This window comes from Loxodonta africana, chromosome 1 (assembly GCF_030014295.1).
Source record: "Loxodonta africana isolate mLoxAfr1 chromosome 1, mLoxAfr1.hap2, whole genome shotgun sequence".
Lineage (NCBI taxonomy): Eukaryota > Metazoa > Chordata > Mammalia > Proboscidea > Elephantidae > Loxodonta > Loxodonta africana.
The window spans coordinates 193,222,977-193,243,610 of NC_087342.1; the positions used below are offsets into that span (position 1 = coordinate 193,222,977).

The following is a 20,634-nucleotide window of genomic DNA, read 5'->3' on the forward strand; positions in this document are numbered from 1 at the left end:
TGACTGATTTCTGTAGTTGAACTTCCACACTAGTTCATTAACTGGAATTACTTTTACCAAACAAACACTAAAATATTGTATGATTAAAAATAGCCCATTTTTGTCCATCTCTCCGAGATGTTTTTCAAACCTTTTATGGTAACCCCTTGACCACTACATGGAATACACAAACCGATCTTAGAAGTGAGGATAGGGAGATTCCGTCTCACTTACTTTGGATATGTTATCAGGAAAGACCAGTCCCTGGAGAAGGACATCATGCTTGGTAAAACAGAGTGTCAGCAAAAGGAGGAAGACTTCAATGAGGTGTATTGACACAGTGGCTGCAACAATAGGCTCAAACACAGCAAGAATTGAGGATGGCACGGGACCAGGCAGCATTTCGTTCTGTTGAACATAGGGTCTCTATGAACCAGAACCAACTCAGTGGCACCTAACAACAACAGTATACAGTGATCATTTATTATGGACTACAGAGGAAGATGGAAAAGCCCATGAGTAAGCTTGTCAGGTGTTTCTGCTCCTACTCCAGGATAATTTTCATGACTAACCTTCCAGGTCCTGACTTTATAATGACCGTTCACCCAAAAGTGAACATCAGAGAATGATTCAAACACTGGAATATGTTTTAAAAAAAGAAGAAAAAAAAAAAAAAACTAGTGTGCTCCTAGGCAAGGGACTAAGCTTCATAAGGCCTGATTATTGGAGGGGTTTAATCTTTACCATTTATTGTGAACCTGTTAATGTGCCAGCTACTGTGCTATGATTTGGAATACAAGGAAGAATGAAGACAAGTCCAAGCCCTCAGGTCCTCAAAATGAAGTAAGCATTTTTAACTGCTTTTCTCCCTCCCTCAGTTATCTATGCTTCTAGTCTGGAATCTGAATGTCCTTATCTCAGTTAATTACATCACTGTTTTTTTGTTTTTTGTTTTTGCTCCAGTCTCCCTAGTTAGAAAGCCCAGAATCAACATACAATACTTTTTCATTTGCCCATTAAAATTTTTTTTTTTTAATCAGAGCCTGTTAACTCTGTCAGCTCTTCTTTGTAAATAACTACAGAATCCCACCCACCCCCTCTTTCCCATCCCGTTAACATTATCCTAATTCACCTAGCAGCAATGCCAGGAATATTGTGCAACATCAAATTGAATCTCTCAACTTTTAGTCTCTCCTCCAAAAGGAGCCTCCTCTCTACCCCCAGAGGATATCTACTTAAAACCAAATTAAATCATGTCATTCACTTGCCTATAAACATTTTCCCCAGATTATATGTAAAATTCAATCCAAACCCTCACCCTCCTCCCCTTACTTTTCAAAATCCAATTTGAATGTCAGGTTTTCCTAGAAGGTGCTTCCAGGTGGGTAGTTGCTTCCTTTGTAACAAGGCCTTTAGATAATATTTACCCTACTTTTTACATCTCTGTCACCATACTGGAACTCCCAGATCTTATTCATCTTTCCATCCAAAGCAGATATTTGTCAAAGCAGTTGTTAGACAAACGGTCTTAAAGGAAGAGGAAAAAACTTGTTGGGTGTGCTCTATGGTATGTAGAACTTCCTGGGAGTTAGGATTAGATTCTATATAAGGATGTGTTTTTAATAAGTATGGCTGTAAAATCATTATATGGAGTGTTCCCAAATATCATGAGGATTATTTTACCACATATGATCAAGTAGACTGTTCTGGGAAGTAATTTAAACTAGATCCCTCTGAAGTTCCAAAGATTTTATGAGTCTATCAGCTGAAAGCTAATTAACTGTGTTGTTGTTAGGTGCTGTCAAGTTGGTTTTGACTCACAGTTACCCCATGGAGTAACTCATAGTGTTTTCTAGGGTGTAATCTTCATGGGAGCAGATCACCAGGTCTTTTCTCCTATGCAGCGGGAGCTGCTGGGTGGATTCCAACCCCCAACCTTTCTGTTAGCAGGTCTGCACTTAACCGTTGTGCCACCACGGCACTAAGAGCCTCTTAAACTACATGGTTATTTTCACTGTTTCTCAAATATTCTTTATGTATTCCTACATAAACACTTTTCACAACAATCTCCCTTTCCATCTGTCAAAATTTTTCTTTTCTTTCAAATTCCGTAACTGTTTTTAACTGCTCTCTTTAGTCTTCAAATACCTCAGCCATTAATGCCATTCGATGTCTCTTGAACTAACTTTCCAGTTCATCTATTTGTGACCTTTAGAATATAAAAATACTTATTATACTAACTGTATTGTAGGCTTCTTGAGTCAGAGACCAGGTTTTATCTCAGTATGAATAGCGCTACCAGTAATCACTGAATAAATACCTACTTGTAAAGATGGTGTAATACTGAAATTGTGACATTTGTATCACCTGCCTCAGACTCACCTGGGGTGCTTCTGATACATACAGCTCCCTAGGACCCCGCTCTGAATTCCTGAATTGAAATCATTGGGAGTGGAACCTGTGCTCCTGTGTTGTAAACATGTACCTCAGGTAAGTTTTACACGCAGGAAAGTTTTATAAACGCTAGGGTCTTGGTAGCATACCAACATCATTCCTATGACACAGCTTTCTTCTTCCAGTCTTTTTTTTTTTTTTTTTTAATAATTTTTATTGTTCTTTAAGTGAAAGTTTTCAAATCAAGTCAGCCTCTCACATATATACTTATATACACCTTACTACACACTCCCACTTACTCTCCCCCTAATGAGTCAGCCCGCCCCCTCTTCCAGTCTTTCCTTTTGTCTTCCAGTCTTTTTAAGCAGGTTCTTCTCTTCAGGTTCCAGAGGCATTCTTACCCAGAATGATGTGTGAGGCCACCATCAAAGCCTGTGTCTGCAGCCATTAAAAAAAGTAGCCACTCCCTGTGACTGTTAATGAGTCCCTGACTCCCCCAAGTCTACCACATTGCCTGTATGACAGAGAAGCATCAGCATCTACCCCTTCTCCAGCCTCCTTGCGTGGAAGTTTTCAAGAGAATTTTATTGGATAAAACTGCCAGCTGCCTCAAATAAGGAAGAAATAACACAAGACTGTAGTTCGTGCTTCTTCAGTAAAACAGAATGTCTTACACCTACTGATTTTTAATGAAATCAGTAGGTATAAGACATCTCTGGGTGGCACAATCAATTAAGCACTCAGCTGCTAACCAAAAGGTTAGTGGTTCGAATCCACCCAGAGGTGCCTGGGAAGAAAGTCCCGGGAATGCCTTTCTGAAAGTTCACAGACACTGAAAACTCTATGAAGCACAGCTCTACTCTTGCACACATGGGGTCACCATGAGTTGGAATCGACTCCTCAGCAGCTTGTACTGTTATTAGGCTAATAGGTGCTTTATCATCATCTCACTTAATCCTCTCAGTCTCTCTCAAGTAGAGAGGAAGCCTAGGCTCAAAGAGGTTAAACAACTTTTGTCTAAATAAATAATCAGACTGTGAACTCCTTGTCACAGATAATTGGTTTTATTCATCTTTGTACACTCACTAACTAGCACAGTGTCTGGATGCTGAATAATTTAATTTTTTCTTTAATGAACAGCTGGATGAAGAGATAGATGTTGATTATTCAGTTAGTAAATGGCAGAAGTGGGATTCAAAATCAGATTCTATATGGGTCCAGAGCCGGTGCTCCACCCCCCAGTCCCAGTGCCCCTCTGGGAGTGTGCAGGGCCCATTCCTAAACTAGGTGGTGATGCAGTGAGCCACGCACATAATTTTAAAAAAATGTGTCATACTCACAAAGGTGCATGCGTGTTCCTCTTCTGTTCCATCAACATTCTTGTTAACTTGAAAGAAAAGTCCTCTTATTCTCTCAGCTCGGGATTTTGGCTGTGACACATAAAGTTGGATTTTTTTTTAATAATATACCCCCTATTTGCACATTTTCTTGTGCCTGTTAAAATACCACAAGTCCCTCGCCTGCTGTTTGCTTATGCTAAGGCTTCAGCCATCAGATATGCTACTTTAGCATGCTATGTGGTGAGAAGATCCAAGTTTATTCATTATATAACAAAGTGGAGTTTGTTTTCAGCACAAACTGAAGTTTGTCTCACTCAAGAATGCAGAGCTAGTAACTGTGGGATCACACCCGTGCAGATTCCTTACCATTAAACTATCACATTTTCTGTTTATGTTGATTTCCAATTAGTTCTCTCCTTTAAAAAAAAAAAAAGAGGAATGGCTCTCCGAGCCAGGCCAGAGCACATAATGATTCCCACTGTTAGATGAACACTGTTGGATCTGTCTCATGAAAAACGCTGTTATTACCACCCACTAACTCATCAACAGGTTCTGGCTCTCTACAGAATCCGGGTCTCTGTTACCCCTATCCACCCCTTCTTGTCCTCTATTCACCTCCACTTGGGAGCATGGCCACTTGGAGAAGGGGAAGCTTTCCCTCCCTTTGCAACAGCTGGACATGCTGATTCAGTACCTTACATTTTACACCCGCAGCAGAGTGCATTAACTTTATGATAGATTTTCTACTGTGGTTAGGGAAAAAAAACTCTTCTGTAGTTTTGGTTCTACAAATGTTTTTTGTTACAGTTCCAGCAGTGCAATCAGCTATAGCTGTCTGGCAGATCATAAGAAAACTAATATGGTTTTCACTACTTTTGAAGACTCGACTTCGGAATTAGCCTATAGGTTGTTAATTCATTTGGTAAACAACATAGTATTGAGATTCAGAAAGGAAGGTTATGTTAGAAGTGAAAGCCATAGTGTTGCTCTGAATTATTTAGGCTGTGTCAATAAAAATATGTACTGCTAATGGCAACAATTTGGAGAACTACAAGAAAAGATTTTATGCATGATTACAAAAATTTGTACTTTTTATTCTCTGTCTTTGTTCTTATGACCTCTAATATATTTCATAACTTTCTTGTTTTTTCCTCGTGCTCCCCACTCGCCCCTATACTCCAATAAAAAGAGAATGAAAATTGAAAACCTCAAAGCAAACTAGAGTTACTGCTAGAGGGAGATGGGGAGGAAGAAATGAGACAGGAAATGTTCCCAAGAGCAAAGAACATGCAGATCAATACACAGTCTCTTCAAAGAATGGAATCTGAATATAAATTCCCAAGTTAGGGCCTAGTTACAACATTCTCCTCTAATATAAAAATTAATAAGAGAACATGTTTTCGTGAGATACCAGTTCTGTTGCAACATTCTTAAAATTAACCAAAATTAAAGTGAATAACAGTATCAGGCAGAATTTTTTCTTTCCTGTCCTTCTGATAGCTACTTAGTAATGCAGAATCTAAATACACTTAGTATAAAATCCAGGTGATTTACCTTGGTCCATAAGGGCCTATAGAACCTGGCTCTAGCTTCCTTCCGTAACCTTATGGCATCACTCAGAGTGCTGCTGCCTCATTGGTTCCCCTGGTACTACTCCTCATACCCGGTTCTTCCACACAGTTTTGAAATCCTTGCAGCTGCTGACACTCTGCCTGGAATATTCTTCCTTAGGTTTGCTTGGCTGACTCCTCGTTCTCTGCATCTCAGCAAAAAGGTAGCCTCCTTAAAGGGGCCTTCCCTGACCACCTTATTTAATGTAGCTTTCCAGAGTTATTCTCCACCTAATCCACCATTTTATTACCTTCATAACACTCATCACAATCCTTAATCATTTAATTATTTGTTTACTTGCTTATTAACTGGTTAATGTCCTGAGACCTGGAACCAGATATCTTGCTAGCGCCTGCATTCTCTGCACCCTGTGTGGTGCTGGACACATAGTAGGCTCTCAGGAGTTTTTGTTGAAATAACTAATCATTGTATCCACAATGTATCCAAATATGATGCAACCAACTTTTGTTTCTTTCATTTCTGATTCCGCAGCATGTGGATAGACAAAGCAGGCTGACATCTAATCCACTGCCCTGGAGTTGATTCCAACTCATAGCGATCCCATAGGGTTTTCGAGGCTATAAATCTCTATGGAAACAGACTGCCACATCTTTCTCCTGCAGAGCCACTAGTGGTTTTGAACCACTGACCTTTCAGTTAGCAGTAGATCATTTTAACCACTAACTAAAAAAAAAAAAACTAACTATCTACCAAATATTCATTATATCTTAGATTTCAGGAATTTTACGGCTGCCATCATTTGCTAGCCTTTTTCTTAATATTTTGAGCTGGCTTGATTTTAGTGGAAAGTCTAGCTAATTGCTACTGAATGTTAGGCCTGTTTTATTGCTGTGGTTTTATTTTAAAGTATTTATAGAATATAAATATTAGACTCCCTTCAGGAAATTATTATTCAGTAGGAGAAAAAGAAAGATTTTCCAAGTTCTCAAGGAAATAGTTTCCATTAAAAACAGTATGTTTCCCCACATAATAATGGTGGATTACTAACTGGGCTGCATTCAGCAGCTGGTAACTGCATTCCTCTCTCAGGAATTTTGTGAACCCGTTGGTGTGGGCACCAACTTTCAGAGCATTCGAAGTTGATTCAATGGGACAAAAGACACAAAAGACTCTATTTATTATCCTAACCCCTACAGGTCAATTAATGTCTGTGCCATTGACTCTGATAAAAAAAAAATACGACACATATGTGTGCACACACATATTTAAAAAGCATAGGTAAAATTTAATCTATTTCATGAGTAAAACACTGGCCTATCAAAACATTAAAACCATCAGATAATAACCAGTATTTCAACAAACGCCAGATCTATATGTATTTGTATATGGAAACATTTGGCTCTTTCAACAAATTATTATTAATCAAGAATAATAATGGAGTACTACTATGAATAGACCTCATTCACCTGGATTATCATTTTTTGAGAATGTAAATAGGTGTTATATCTCAGTTGGTAATGTTCAATCTAGCTCAGTTGGCATAACATAGTTTATAAAGAAAATGTTCTACATTCTACTTTGATGAGTAGCGTCTGGGGTTTTGAAAGCCTGTGAGTGGGCATCTGGGATTCCCCACTGGTCTCACCCCTTGGAGAGCAAGGAAAAGTGAAGAAAACTAAAAATATGAGGGAAAATTAGTCCTAAGGACTAATGGACCACATCTTCCATGGCTTCCTCCAGACTGAGTCCAGTAAAACTAGATGGTACCCGGCTGCCACCACTGACTGCTCTGACAGCAATCACAATAGAGGGTCCCGGACAGAGTTGGAGAAAAATGTAGAACAAAATCCTAACTCAAAAAGAAAGACCAGACTTGCTGGCTTGATGGAGAATGGAGAAACCCTGGGAGTATGGCCCTTGGATACCCTTTCAGCTCAGTAATGAAGTCACTTCTGAGGTTCACCCTTCAGCCAAAGATTGAGTAGGCCTATAAAACAAAACAAGACTGAAGGGGCACACCAGCCTAGGGGCAAGGACTAGAAGGCAGGAGGGAACAGGAAAGCTGGCAATAGGGAATCCAAGGTTGAGAAGGGAGAGTGTTGATATGTCGTGGGGTTGTTAACCAATGTCATAAAACAATATGTGTACTAGTTGTTTAATGTGAAACTAATTTGTTCTGTAAACCTTCATTAAACTACAATTAAAAAAAAAGTAATCCTGTTCATTCAAAAAAGCTTTTGTACATATTTTTCTTTCTATACCTGACTCCCCAAAATTACCCAAATAGCTGTGGCAACCTAGCCAGTGTCAGTTCTGCTTTTATAACTTGGAAGTTTTAACTTACGAACAAATAAGAAATATTGACTCAATATTTTCTTGGGTCAACTCAACAGAATTTGAGGGAGACTACCACCTAATTCAAATTTTAACACAAATTTTTTTTTCTTAAAGTGAGCATGCCACATATTCCAGAGAAACCATAAAATCTCTTAATATTCAGTGACCGTAACATTACTCCAAATGTGATTCTGTAACAATGAAATCCCAAGGTACAGTAGAAAATTGTCTTAGGCAAGAAACCAGCCTGTTTTCTACAGATGAATAGATTACTGAAGTAAACAGCTTTCATAATTTTATTTCGAATGATTAATTTTTCATAATTTAAGCATCCTCAAAGTGTATGTGATTTGGAACTTGATTTCTTTACCAGATACAGGCACAGCCCAATTAAAAGCAATTATTATAGCCACTTTATGTTAAATGTTTACTACTTTAATACCTATATTATCTTTAAAAAACACAAATAAATAGAATTTCTTTTATATTTACTGTCTTTATTCATTCAGTGGAGTTCCTGGGTGGTGCAAACGGTTAGCATTCTCAGCTGCTAACTGAAAGGTTGGAGGTTTGAGTCCACCCAAAGTCACCTCTGAAGAAAGGCTTGATAAACAACTTCTGAAAAATCAGGCATTGAAAAACCCTATGAAGCACCCCAAACCAAAAAAACCCACTGCCGTCGAGTCGATTCCAATTCATAGTGACCCTATAGGACAGAGTAGAATTGTCCCATAGAGTTTCCAAGGAGCACCTGGTGGTTTCAAACTGCTGACCTTTTGGTTAACAGCTGTAGCACTTAACCACTATACCACCAGGGTTTCCCTATGGAGCACAGTTCTACTTTAACATACAGAGGGTTGCCTTGAGTCGGCATCAACTGAATGGTAACTGGTACTGGTTCATTCATCCGAAATTAACTCTTTATTGAGCAACTATTCAATAAGTAGCTGGATAGATTAGTTCCTAGGGCAGTTCTGGCGGCTAGAAGTCTGTAATCGAAGTTTCAGCAGGGCCATACTTCCTCTGAAACCTCTAGGAAAGAAACCGGCCTTTCCTCTTCCTAGTTTCTGGTGGTTGCCAGCAATCCTTGATGTCCCTTGGCTTGGGGCTACATAACTCCAACCTCTGCCTCCATCTTCACATGACCTTCTCCCCTGTATATCTCTCTGTGTCTAGATTTCCCCAGGCTTTGTAGTAGGGCTCACCCCAATCCAGTATGACCTCATTTTATCTTGATTACATCTACAAAGACTGTTTGCAAATAAGCTTGCATGCATAGGTACAGGATAAGTCTTGAATAAATCTTTTTGGGGATACAGTTCAACCCATAATACCTGCCCTGTGTGGGGGGTGGGATGAAGAAATGTTCAAACCCAATTAGATCCCTGCCCTCAAGATGTTTATAATCAGTGTAAATATCCTTATAAAAGCAGAGGGTGTGGGGGGAAAAGACAGATTTAAAAATAACTTTGATTTTGGAATTCCATTCTTCTCTCTACCCTGTCTCTTAAGGCCACTGCATAGATTAGGAAGTAAATGTTGTGAAGACAATAATACCTTAGGGAGAATCTGTATATATTTCTTTAGTTGAAAATAATTTTTATTGAATATGTGAATTCATTGATTTTTAATTATCTAAATTATATAATTATGAAGTAGCTGTATATATTTGATACTTAACTTTTAACTTAGTCAAACCTATTTTCTAAACCTACGGTCTGTTACATCTTATATTTCTGGAAACCCTTTAACCACAAATAAATGATCCTCAGAGGTAATTGGAAGCATGCAATAATGGATTCCTTCCACATAGCAACTTACAATAGATATAGTACATTTGCAGTTGAGTTTTAAAAGAAGATTAAATTAAAGCAAATCTTTGAACCTTGCAGTTAAGTTGTTACAGAAACAGAACTTGGGTTCCAATACTGCAATCAATTTGGTATGCCGTAAACATGAATGGCCGAAGGTTTTGTATTTGCCAAATGCTATCTTACTTGGCGATCTGCTTCCGAAAGGTAAAAGTCTCGAAAAACCTATGGAGCTCAGTTCTACTCTACAGCCCATGGGGTCACCATGAGTTGGAATCAAATAGACAGAAACGGGTTATTTTTCAAAACTGTGTTCTGGCTGGTTTATCAAAGAAGTTGAATTAGCTCTCACAACAATAATACCTTAAAAACTGTTGTATCAGTTATGTATTGTAAGTTAAAAGTTATCAAACAGAGAGAGAGTAGGAAGGCTTGTTTAATAGCTAGAGAGGTAGAAGACATTCAGGTAGTGTCGACAGTCAGACATAGCAAATTGGTTTAAGGTATGCATTAATATATATTCTTTTTATATACTTAACCTTCATAAACAAGAAAAGGTCCTTCTCTATCAATTTTAGGGGAAAACACACTATTTTTTTGTGTTCACGTGATACATTTGTAATCAGAAGTTCCCAATTTAAAGTTACCATGAATTCTATCCATTTTTCTTCTCATACCTATCCCTGTTACACATCTAAAGTTTGCTTATATAAAACACGACCTGTACCAGATACTGAAGATCTAAGGTCTAACTCTTGATCAAAACTCACTACTTGTACAGTAGGTTACAGTATTTCATCGAGTCTTAGTTTGGGGCTTCAAAATAAATAATTATGGTAGCCTTTACCCTTTTTTCATAGGGCAGTTACCACAGTTAATTTAGCATTATATTAAATACATACATTGGAAATCAAAATGGTGTAGAAATACAAATTATTATTAAACTCACCTGATAAACATCTTGTCTCTTGCCAAATATACCTTATTTTGAACTACGTTTCTCTTTTCTGGCATTCCTCAACACCTTCTCCCTTCAAGTTATCTTCTGTAATTAAGTAGCCGTCACCAGAGACTTACCTGTACATCTCCAGCCCCTGTGCCAGTCTTCAGTTCTAGAAACTAAACATCACTTCCTAGATATTTTGCCAAATTAAAGATCTCTTTATTCTAGACACCTTGCCCTGCTCTTCAACTATCATCTTTTCCTTCCCCTGGAACTCCTACCCTCTATATTGAGTGCTGGAACTAGAAATAACCCCCGAAATCATCTTTCTTGCTCACTCCACATTGCGTTGTTCATCACATTTGATTAATGCCATGTCCTAAATAGCCCTTGAGCATGCATCCCTTCCTCACCACATCATACTGCCTCTGCCATAAATTAACCCATCATCAGTCTCTTTCCTTGACAACTGCATTAGCCTCTTCTATTTTCCATATCTGCACTGCTGCCATGGAAATTACCTTTCTAATACAGATCTGACCATGTTACTTCCCAGATTGAATCTGCTCCCCCCATTTCTACAGAACAATTTCCTTGGCACAGCACACAAAAAGTTCTGTAACCTAGACTATCCTTATGCTCCCAATCTTCTTGGCATTCTTCATACCTCCATTAACCACTACTTATGCACCAGTCAGAGCCCTGGTAGTGCAGTGGTTAAGTGCTCAGCAGCAAACCAAAAGGTTGGCAGTTCAAACTCACCAGCACCTCTGAGGGAGAAAGATGTGGCAGTCTACTTTCATAAAGATACAACCTTGGAAACCCTATGGGGCAGATCTGCTCTGTCCTATAGGGTCACTATGAGTTGGAATTGACTCGATGGCATCGAGTTTGTTTTTGGTTTATAGGATCGCTATTAGCTGGAATCAACTCGAGAGCAATGGGTTTATGCACCAGTTACATAGAATTCATGAAAATCTCTTTCTTAATTTGGGTACTTGGTGGTGTTCGCTCCACTAGTCCTACCATGACCACTATGTATTAATAAACTGCAGCTCATTTTCTAAGATTCAATTCAAATGTTAGCTACTCTATGAAGCCTCCTCTATCTCCCCGCCACCATCCCTATTTCCATGACTCCTATAAAATGATAGTAGAAAAGAATTGTTTAGAAAAAATGATTCAGAAATGCAAAATGAAGTGTGAATATTAGAATGGAAGAAAGAATCATGACAAACTAACATTCTATTTTCTGTCGTAGAAGCATAAGATTTTAGAGCTGAAAGAGTTGTGACAGTCAATCCAGACCAAAGTTTTCTGCGGTTTCCACATAAAAAGTAAAAGCTCTTGCCTTAAGATGAAGTGTGGGAAATTTGTATCTAGTTGTGTAATACTGACTGTGTAATTTGACTGATCCTGATACAGCATTCGAGAAAGCAGTCTTTACACTACTCAAACATAAAACAAGTCTAAAATCATATAATCTGACCCTCACAGTTCCAATTTCCCTTAATTTCCACAGCATAGCATTAATCTTATAAAAGCAAAGTTTGTTGTCATTTGTACCCAATGAAGTTGAATTAGCTCTCACAACAATAATACCTTAAAAACTGTTGTATCAGTTATGTATTGTAAGTTAAAAGTTATCAAACAGAGAGAGAGTAGGAAGGCTTGTTTAATAGCTAGAGAGGTAGAAGACATTCAGGTAGTGTCGACAGTCAGACATAGCAAATTGGTTTAAGGTATGCATTAATATATATTCTTTTTATATACTTAACCTTCATAAACAAGAAAAGGTCCTTCTCTATCAATTTTAGGGGAAAACACACTATTTTTTTGTGTTCACGTGATACATTTGTAATCAGAAGTTCCCAATTTAAAGTTACCATGAATTCTATCCATTTTTCTTCTCATACCTATCCCTGTTACACATCTAAAGTTTGCTTATATAAAACACGACCTGTACCAGATACTGAAGATCTAAGGTCTAACTCTTGATCAAAACTCACTACTTGTCCAAATTCAAAAATCCAAATTCAAAATTCCTTAATTAAAGGAAAAAATACCAAATAAATATTCATTACAAGTTAAGACAATAATGGCTTCCTAGTTTTTTCAAAAATCAAATTTTTTTACAAAAACTTTTCATAATAAGACAAAATGAGAAAAAATAAATAAGCAAAAAAGAATGAACATAGCAAAATGTGTGAGTTGACTTGCTACGTTTTATTCGTAAAAATTTTAGAGGAAGAGGGAATTGAGCAAGGCACATTGTTAAAAAAAAAACATTGTTACATCTCATAAATTCAGCAAAAGCAATTACTGATTGTGGGAGCCATACAGAACTCTCTCCTAGAGAAGTTTCCAAATATCCAAAACCCAGTTTTTAAATGAAATTTAGTTTAAGATATGCCAGGTCTTGAGGCTCTGAACATGAATCATGTTTATTTTCATAACTGCTCGATTTGAAGTCATATCATATTTGACAAAACTTTTAGGGTGGTTAAAATTAAAATTGTGTTTCCTTTTGGCAGCCACATTTTAGAAATAGGGGTAGATTGGATATGGACCAGCCTGATTCATCTTCCTTAAACTCAGACTCACTTAGTAGTACCCTGAGTTTAGAGCGATTTGCTTTCAAATCGAGGTCTACTTTTCAATAGACAATTCTTACAAAAATTTTTCTTATGGGTTGTTACCTACACCTCTGACTTCTTGAAATGGGTTAGTTTCTAAACATATGTGCTGTCTTTTCCCTTTCATTTTTAGGATATTTTCCCACTTAAAATATGCATACATTTTCTGTAAGTCACCAATACTGACTTACTGGCATGAAAAATGACCTTGTTACTTGGAAAGCAGTTTTTACTTGCAAGTCCCCCAGGTCCTATAATGTCTAAACCTCCTGTGCCACTTTATGTGACCACCCCGCCCCACAGAGGAGCATGTACAGGAAAAACAGGCTTCCCTTCCCTCACATATTTCCTCAGTTTATTTACAAAATGTCTTGGAATGAGAATGAGCTGCTTGTGGTTCCTGTGGCTGATTCAGGGATGGTTTCCTCCAGGCAGAGGACGCTGGTCAACCGAATGACCTCTTTCTAGCTAACCCGCGCACCCCTGTGGTAAGGTTGTGGATGCCCCTTCTAACTAAACTTGGTGGGATTTATTTTTGTGGTGAAGAACTTGGTAATAACCAAATATCCCTGTGTAGACAGGTTTAATAATGATGAAGTCCTTGAGAGGCTATCCATTCCGCTGCTAATAAAACAGAAATACTCTAGGATGCTTTCAGACTCCTGTGCCTCAACCTTTGTTTCTCAAAGGGTCATGATGCTTCCCTTATGGATTCCTGAAAGAACAATGAAGCTATTAATACCGTGTTTGTATAGAGAGTGCATTAGGGGAAGAAATCATCCCGAACACCAGCTGCATGAGAGATGCAGCTTATCGGAAATTCTCCACCAGCTCACACACAGGACAATAATGACTAGCTAATGTTTTTAATGGTCTTAAGCAGGTTTAATGTTGTGAAGATACCAATTAAACATAAGTCTCCCAAATGTTTGTGTTTATTTGTCCAGACTTACTAGTGAACAGTCACACGTAATATATCAGTGACTCTTGGAAACTTGAAATTCTTGGGAATAGGAGTAGCAGTAGTCCTCAGGGTGAGCTGAAGTACACCTTTCAGCCAAGCAAGTGAAAGATGACGGTACAAAAAGTATAAGATAGATATTGAACATAAGTCATTATAAGCATTCACATATGACCCACATGGAAATACTGATAAGATAAATATCAAATTTTCACTACTACATAAGATTTTAATTGATAAATATTAAACTTATGTGAAAAGGAATATTTCAGGAAAGTATTAGTTGGGACAGAACACCTACACCAAGGATCAGTTTGCACTGAATCAGAATAAAATTGTGTTTTCTAATAGACCATAATTGAAAAAAATTTATCCCAGAATTTAGTTTCCTTGTTCAAGTTAAATCCTGATGCGCATTGTCATCTTTGCTTAAGAAAGTAGAGACATGTGCTTATCACCCACCATATAAATAAAGAACAAAACTAATAAACTAATGTGTATTAATTAAATGAGCACAAAATTACCCAGTCCACAATCTCCCAGGGTGCTGGTTCAATGATGATGCCAACTCATAACAACACTATAGGACAGGCTAGAACTGCCCCATAGAGTTAGTGATAATATATATATGTGTGTATGTGTGATATAATCTATAAGTAGTTTGAGGAATTTATTCTTTTTCAAAAGCTCAAATTTTAAGAGTTTCAAAATTAAAAACAATACATGTATTAAAAAGAAATACCGCATCAGAGAATAGAGAGGTGGAAAAAATCCCACCTCTTCTGCCCATTACCACTAAATTGAAAGCTAATGAAAGAAAAATGTATCCTGCCCAAAGAATGCTATTTCATGTCTATATCTATGATTTCACTTTGTTCGTGTCTTTTTACATTTGTCTCCCCAGTGCATCCTAACGTCAGTCAAGGCTGCCAAGGAGGCTGTGCAACATGTTCAGATTACAATGGATGTTTGTCATGTAAGCCCAGACTATTTTTTGTTCTGGAAAGAATTGGCATGAAGCAGATTGGAGTGTGTCTCTCTTCATGCCCAAGTGGATATTATGGAACTCGATATCCAGATATAAATAAGTGTACAAGTAAGTGCCTACACAAAACTGGTTTTATCTCATCCTTGTGAACTTTTCCATGTTAGAAGGGCCCTAACATATTGTTTATCTGATATTTTTGTTAAATGATCCTTAGAAAGCTCTCAGGGCAGGAATATTGTGCCATTAAAAAAAAAAAAAAAACCTAACTTTTTTTTTTATTGTAAAATCAAAAGCTAAGAACATGATTTTATTACTCAGCTAATCTACAGAAAAGTACTGCAAGTGGCAATCTCATCTTCGTTCTCGTTACCATCTCAACAACCCAAGTACTTGAAGACTTGAAGAATAATTTCAGCCATTTTGGCTTTAAGAAGGATTTCGGTATAGCAACTGAAGTGTTTATTTATCAATAAATAAATGACTCCATTTGTTTCTCCTTAACAACAGTCCTTAATTCAAATAAGTGACAGATATTTTCTTCTTAGTTTGGTAATATATAGACCAGAGATAACTTATGTATAGAGAGCCTATGACACTTCCCAGTGAGTCTCTTATTCTCACAGAGTAGATAAACTATGCTCTTCATTTCGTCATCTCCAGAATGAGAGTTCTCTCATGCGACACTGAATATCACCACTTACAACAGGAATGGAGAGTAAGAAGTGCCCCATTAGCTGCCCTATTAAAAATTTAAATGATAAAAATAATGAGATAGAAAGAGAATTATCTCCACATTTCTGAAATTCCTAAATTTTCAATCTTAAATAAAATACTGTCCATTAACTTTCAGACTTTATTGAAATTTTAAAATTTCCCCAGACCAAAAATTTATATATTTGAGATACATTTTTCGTTTGATCTTAAACTGACAGCCAGATTTTAGAGTCCATTCTTTTGCGATTTTTCAGGTAAATGGTTTTTGGAGCATGTTTACAAATAAAAGTATTAGCATTTTCATGCCTTGATTCCAGATCTTTGGAGGAAAAAACATTCAATTATAAGAGACAATATTAATATGTAAATGAATATGATTATCACAAATAGAAAATAAATTTTATTCTTAATAATTGCATTTCAAAGTTTAAAGTAATCAAATGAAGTAAAGTAAAATGTTTTTACTTCAATTTTTCTAGTTTAATTTCTCTGATTACAGTCTAAAATATCTCACAAAATAAGAGTTTGTAGAGTGACAGCATTTCTTGTTGAGTATTTCCAACTCTTCTTTTGGAAAAAGATATTAAGCACCTAGAGAAATCTAGTGTGCAATCATTTTTCCTTTATTTCCTACAAATTCATCTAGACCGGTGCATTATGGAGTCTAAATTTTAGTGTTTTAAAGATAAAATAAGGCCATATTTGTTCATAATATGACACAGAAACAGAGATTGGAATAAGCACACTGAAACAAGGAGAAGATTTTTATTTTTATTAAATTTTATTAGCCCACTTTCTAAAATATGCCCCATTCTGATTTGGATTTTGTCCTCATAGAAGATAAAATGCAAGTATGTTTATTTGGCACAGAAAAATAGAATCATCAGCCAAATAAGATAAAAAGGAAATATATTTTATTCTCATATAACATTTAATTATAAATTATTTTTATGAATGAGATATATTGATTACAAAGTATACAGCATGTTGTTTAGTCATATAAGCACCAAAGGCTTCATGTTACCTTGTATTTTTAAATCAGGTTGTACATTCAACTGTTTTCCCTATCTCAGGAGATGACACCAATATTTTCTCAGTTTTCAAGTGAAAAACCTAAAAGTAACCTATCCTTTTCTTGTTCTCACACCCCGTATTCAATCCATCAGTTTTGTTGTTTGACAACCAATTTTAACAAGTCCCCAGTTTCCACCCTAGTCTATCCAAAAAAACCAAACCCATTGCGGTTGTGTTGACACCAACTCATAGCAATCTGATAGGACAGAGTAGAACTGCCCCAGAGTTTCCAAGGAGCACCTGGTAGATTCAAACTGCCCATCTACTGGGTAGCAGCTGTAGTACTTAACCACTACACTACCAGGGTTTCCACCCTAGTCTAAGCACCCTCATATCACCTCTCACCTGGACCCTGAAAGCCTTTTCTCCACACTGCACTCACCTTTCAAAGCTGTAAATTAAAACATCGCTCCTCTATCCAAACACTGTATATGACCCTGCCTACCTGTCCAAACTCATCTCCTGTAACTTGTCATCATCTGCTTTGCAACAGCTGCACTAGTCTTCTTAAAAGATTTTTTTCAATCTCAAGACTTTGCAGTTACTGTTCCACACTTATTGTTTCACACTTGCTGTTCTGGTTGTTTGGAAAGATTTCTCTCCACACCTTTCCATAACTGGATCTCTCATTTCATTCAGTATTCTGCTCATATGCCACCTCCTCAGAGAGACATTCCCTGACCATCTTATCCAAAACAGTCAACCTCTTCACCTTATCAGTCATTCTCCATGTCTCTTTCCTACCTACCCTGACCTCCTCTTCCCCAGAGTACAGTACTTATCACCCTGAACTAGACCTCCTGGTTTCAAATATAATCTGGTATATGATCTTAGGCTAGTTTGCATAACCTTTCTGAGCCTCAGTTACCTTATCTATAAAATGAGAATAATAATAGAGACTACCTCATTGAACTATTGTAAGGTTTAAATTACAAAGTAAAACACTTGTAGCAGTGCCTAACTTATAGTAAACACCGTATAAGGGTCAACTATAGTTATTATTTATTGTGTCTCTCGTCCTACAATGTAAGCTTTGTGAAGTCTAGACCATATCCTCTTTTATATTGCTGTCAACCCAATGCCTAAAATAGCGCCTAGCACATAGTGGGCCACCAAATATTTGTTGAATGAACAAATAAATCTTAAGAACAGCACAATGGCAATATCCCAGTACCTGTTATTAAAATTATAAAACATTTTCATTATCCACTAGTGTAAATAGATACTTGGTCCTATAAACCTTCTTGACAGTAGACTAATTACCAAACTTATTACCAAAAAGAACAAAACCAAAAAAGAACACAACCAGTCCAGTGCTTTTGGAATCATTGACTGATGTATATCAACTGAATAACTGTGGAGGAATCCTTAATTCAGTTTAGTAAAATAATTTTTAACCCAAATTGTTTAACACAGAAGTTGCAAATGTCAGTGTTGGAAACCTGCAAAAGTAGACCAGCAATAGTTAAATGAAGGTAATGGAAACATAGTTCCCTTTGTTCCTTCTCTTTTAGAATGCAAAGCTGACTGTGATACCTGTTTCAACAAAAATTTCTGCACAAAGTGTAAAAGTGGATTTTACTTACACCTTGGAAAGTGCCTTGACAATTGCCCGGAAGGGTTGGAAGCCAACAACCACACCATGGAGTGCGTCAGTATTGGTGAGGAAGAACTCTGAGATTTAGGATGGATGATAAACACCTCAGATAGTAATTCAGTCTCCACGAGGGTGCCTCTCCAAGTCCTATTTCACAAGAACCTGAGGACCCTTCTCTAAAAGGCCCTCCCCATCCTTCTTTACGAAGATATCATCTTAATGGTGTCCCCATCACCTTACCCACCATATATCACAGTGCAATTCAAATCCAGTGGACACTACATTATTTCTAGGGGGCTATGATAATTGTTTCAACTATTTAGATCATTACAGATTTATTTTATATCATTATTTCATGAAGTTTTACTTAGACAGTTTATTTCCTTTCTGTTTATATATTTATCTTTTATACTTGATCATAACCAAATCTCTACCTTAGGGCAAGAGTTTTATCACAAACACTGAGGTTTAATCTTGACCAGTGACCAAAGTTTTTTTCCAAGGGGGAAAAACATATTCTGTGATACATCCCGTTAATGCTCAGTAGAATGAAATAAATAGATATTTTAAAAATAATTTCAGAAGCATCTGGAAAACAACAATCCTGAAACAGCACATGGCTTATCATGGTTATGTCTTTTTTCTTTAGTCAAGAAAAATAACTTAGAAATAGGGAAAATGTACATGAGAAAGCACTTTGAGTTTGTCTTTTAATAGGTCTTAAAAAATTTGTCTTTTTTTTTTTTTTTTAAGGGCTAATGATTTTTTTTTTTTTTTAATGATTAGCAGTAATAAGTTCCAAACAGTGGGAAAAAATAGGAAGCAATTCTGTGGAATATTCAAAAACAGAAATTCAGGATGAGTTGCAGAAAGTTTGTGCTATTTCTCTGCCCAGGAAAAAGGACACATGTTTATATTTTCTTAGTTGTTTAAGGTGTAGCATTCAGCCCTTGAAAGGTGTTTTATCTGAAATGCTTTGTCTTGGTCACCTAGTGCTGCTATAACAGAAATACCACAAGTGGATAGCTTTAGCAAAGAGAACTTTATTCCTCGCAGTCCTAGTAGGCTAAAAGTCCAAATTCAGGACTTCAGCTCCAGGGGAAGGCTTTCTCTCTGTGTTGGCCTTCTCATCAATCTTCCCCTGGACTAGGAGCTTCTCCACACAGGGACCCCAGGTCCAAAGGACACACTCTGCTGCCAGCACTGCTTTCTTGGTGGTATGAGGTCCGCCTCTCTGCTTGCTTCCTTTTCCTTTTATCTCTCGTAAGATAAAAGGTGGTGCAGGTCACACCCCAGGGAAACTCCTTGCCCACTGGATCAAGGATGTGACCTTAGTGTGTTACAATCCCACCCTAATCCTCTTTAACATAAAATTACAATCACAAAATGGAGGACAACCACATGAGAGTGGGAATCATGGCCCAACCAAGTCAACACATATTTTGGGGGGGCACAAATCAATCCATGGCATACATTAATGCTTTTTATTTTATCAGAAATTGCATTTAGCACTTGGTACTGTTAGATTTCAGAGGAAAGTCTTGGTGATCTACTTCTGAAAAATTATCCAATAAAAACCCTATGGATCATAATAGTCCAGTCCCATTGTACATGGTGTGGACATGAGTCAGGGGCCAACTAGACAGCAGCTAACAACAACAACTGTTAGATTAGCCTTTTAAGTTTACTGGTAATTTATACTATTGTCGAGACAAAGACTGTTTCTTAACACAATTAAATTTTGGAAGTGTACGTATATTAGAACAGGGGTTAGCACTCTACATGCCATTTACAGAACCTGCCTCAAGATGACTGAGGCCACAGTAGTACCACACATTAGCAATTTTTGTTCAGAGCCAGCTCTTATTGCTTTCTTCATGTAGATGTCTTCTATTATGTGGTGTCTAGACTACAGGCCCTACACTTGCTATACCTATGGCCTTGCCACAGTATTTCAGGGAAAATTATGACCTGCTTCATTATAACAAAGGAATAGCAATGCCTGTTCCCTTAACAAATGCAGAAATTAGAACCCAGAGAGCTGAAATGATGACCACAAGGACAGTTATTGTCAGTACTGTAATTAGTACCTTGACTCCAGCTCCCCAGTGCTCATCTAAAAGGCTGAAGAATCTTTTTCTCACTTTGCTAAAATTTGTACTATATCTGTTGTTTCCTACCCAGATTTTAAATTGTGAGGAAAGATCATAAACAGAGAAAATATTCCCCTGATACAGAGGTAGGATGAACAATGTATGCCACAATATATCACTCCCCATGGTTTACAG

General features: G+C 37.2%; 1 protein-coding gene across 1 annotated transcript in view; it reads left to right on the forward strand.

The window, feature by feature from the left end:
- Positions 1-20,634, forward strand: part of RSPO3 (R-spondin 3) — a 96,849-nt gene that overhangs the window by 17,180 nt on the left and 59,035 nt on the right. Inside the window, exons 2-3 of the mRNA XM_023558925.2 lie at positions 14,878-15,069; positions 18,264-18,410. Of these exons, the coding sequence (XP_023414693.2) occupies positions 14,878-15,069; positions 18,264-18,410 (339 nt within the window). The remainder of the gene's footprint in view (positions 1-14,877; positions 15,070-18,263; positions 18,411-20,634) is intronic.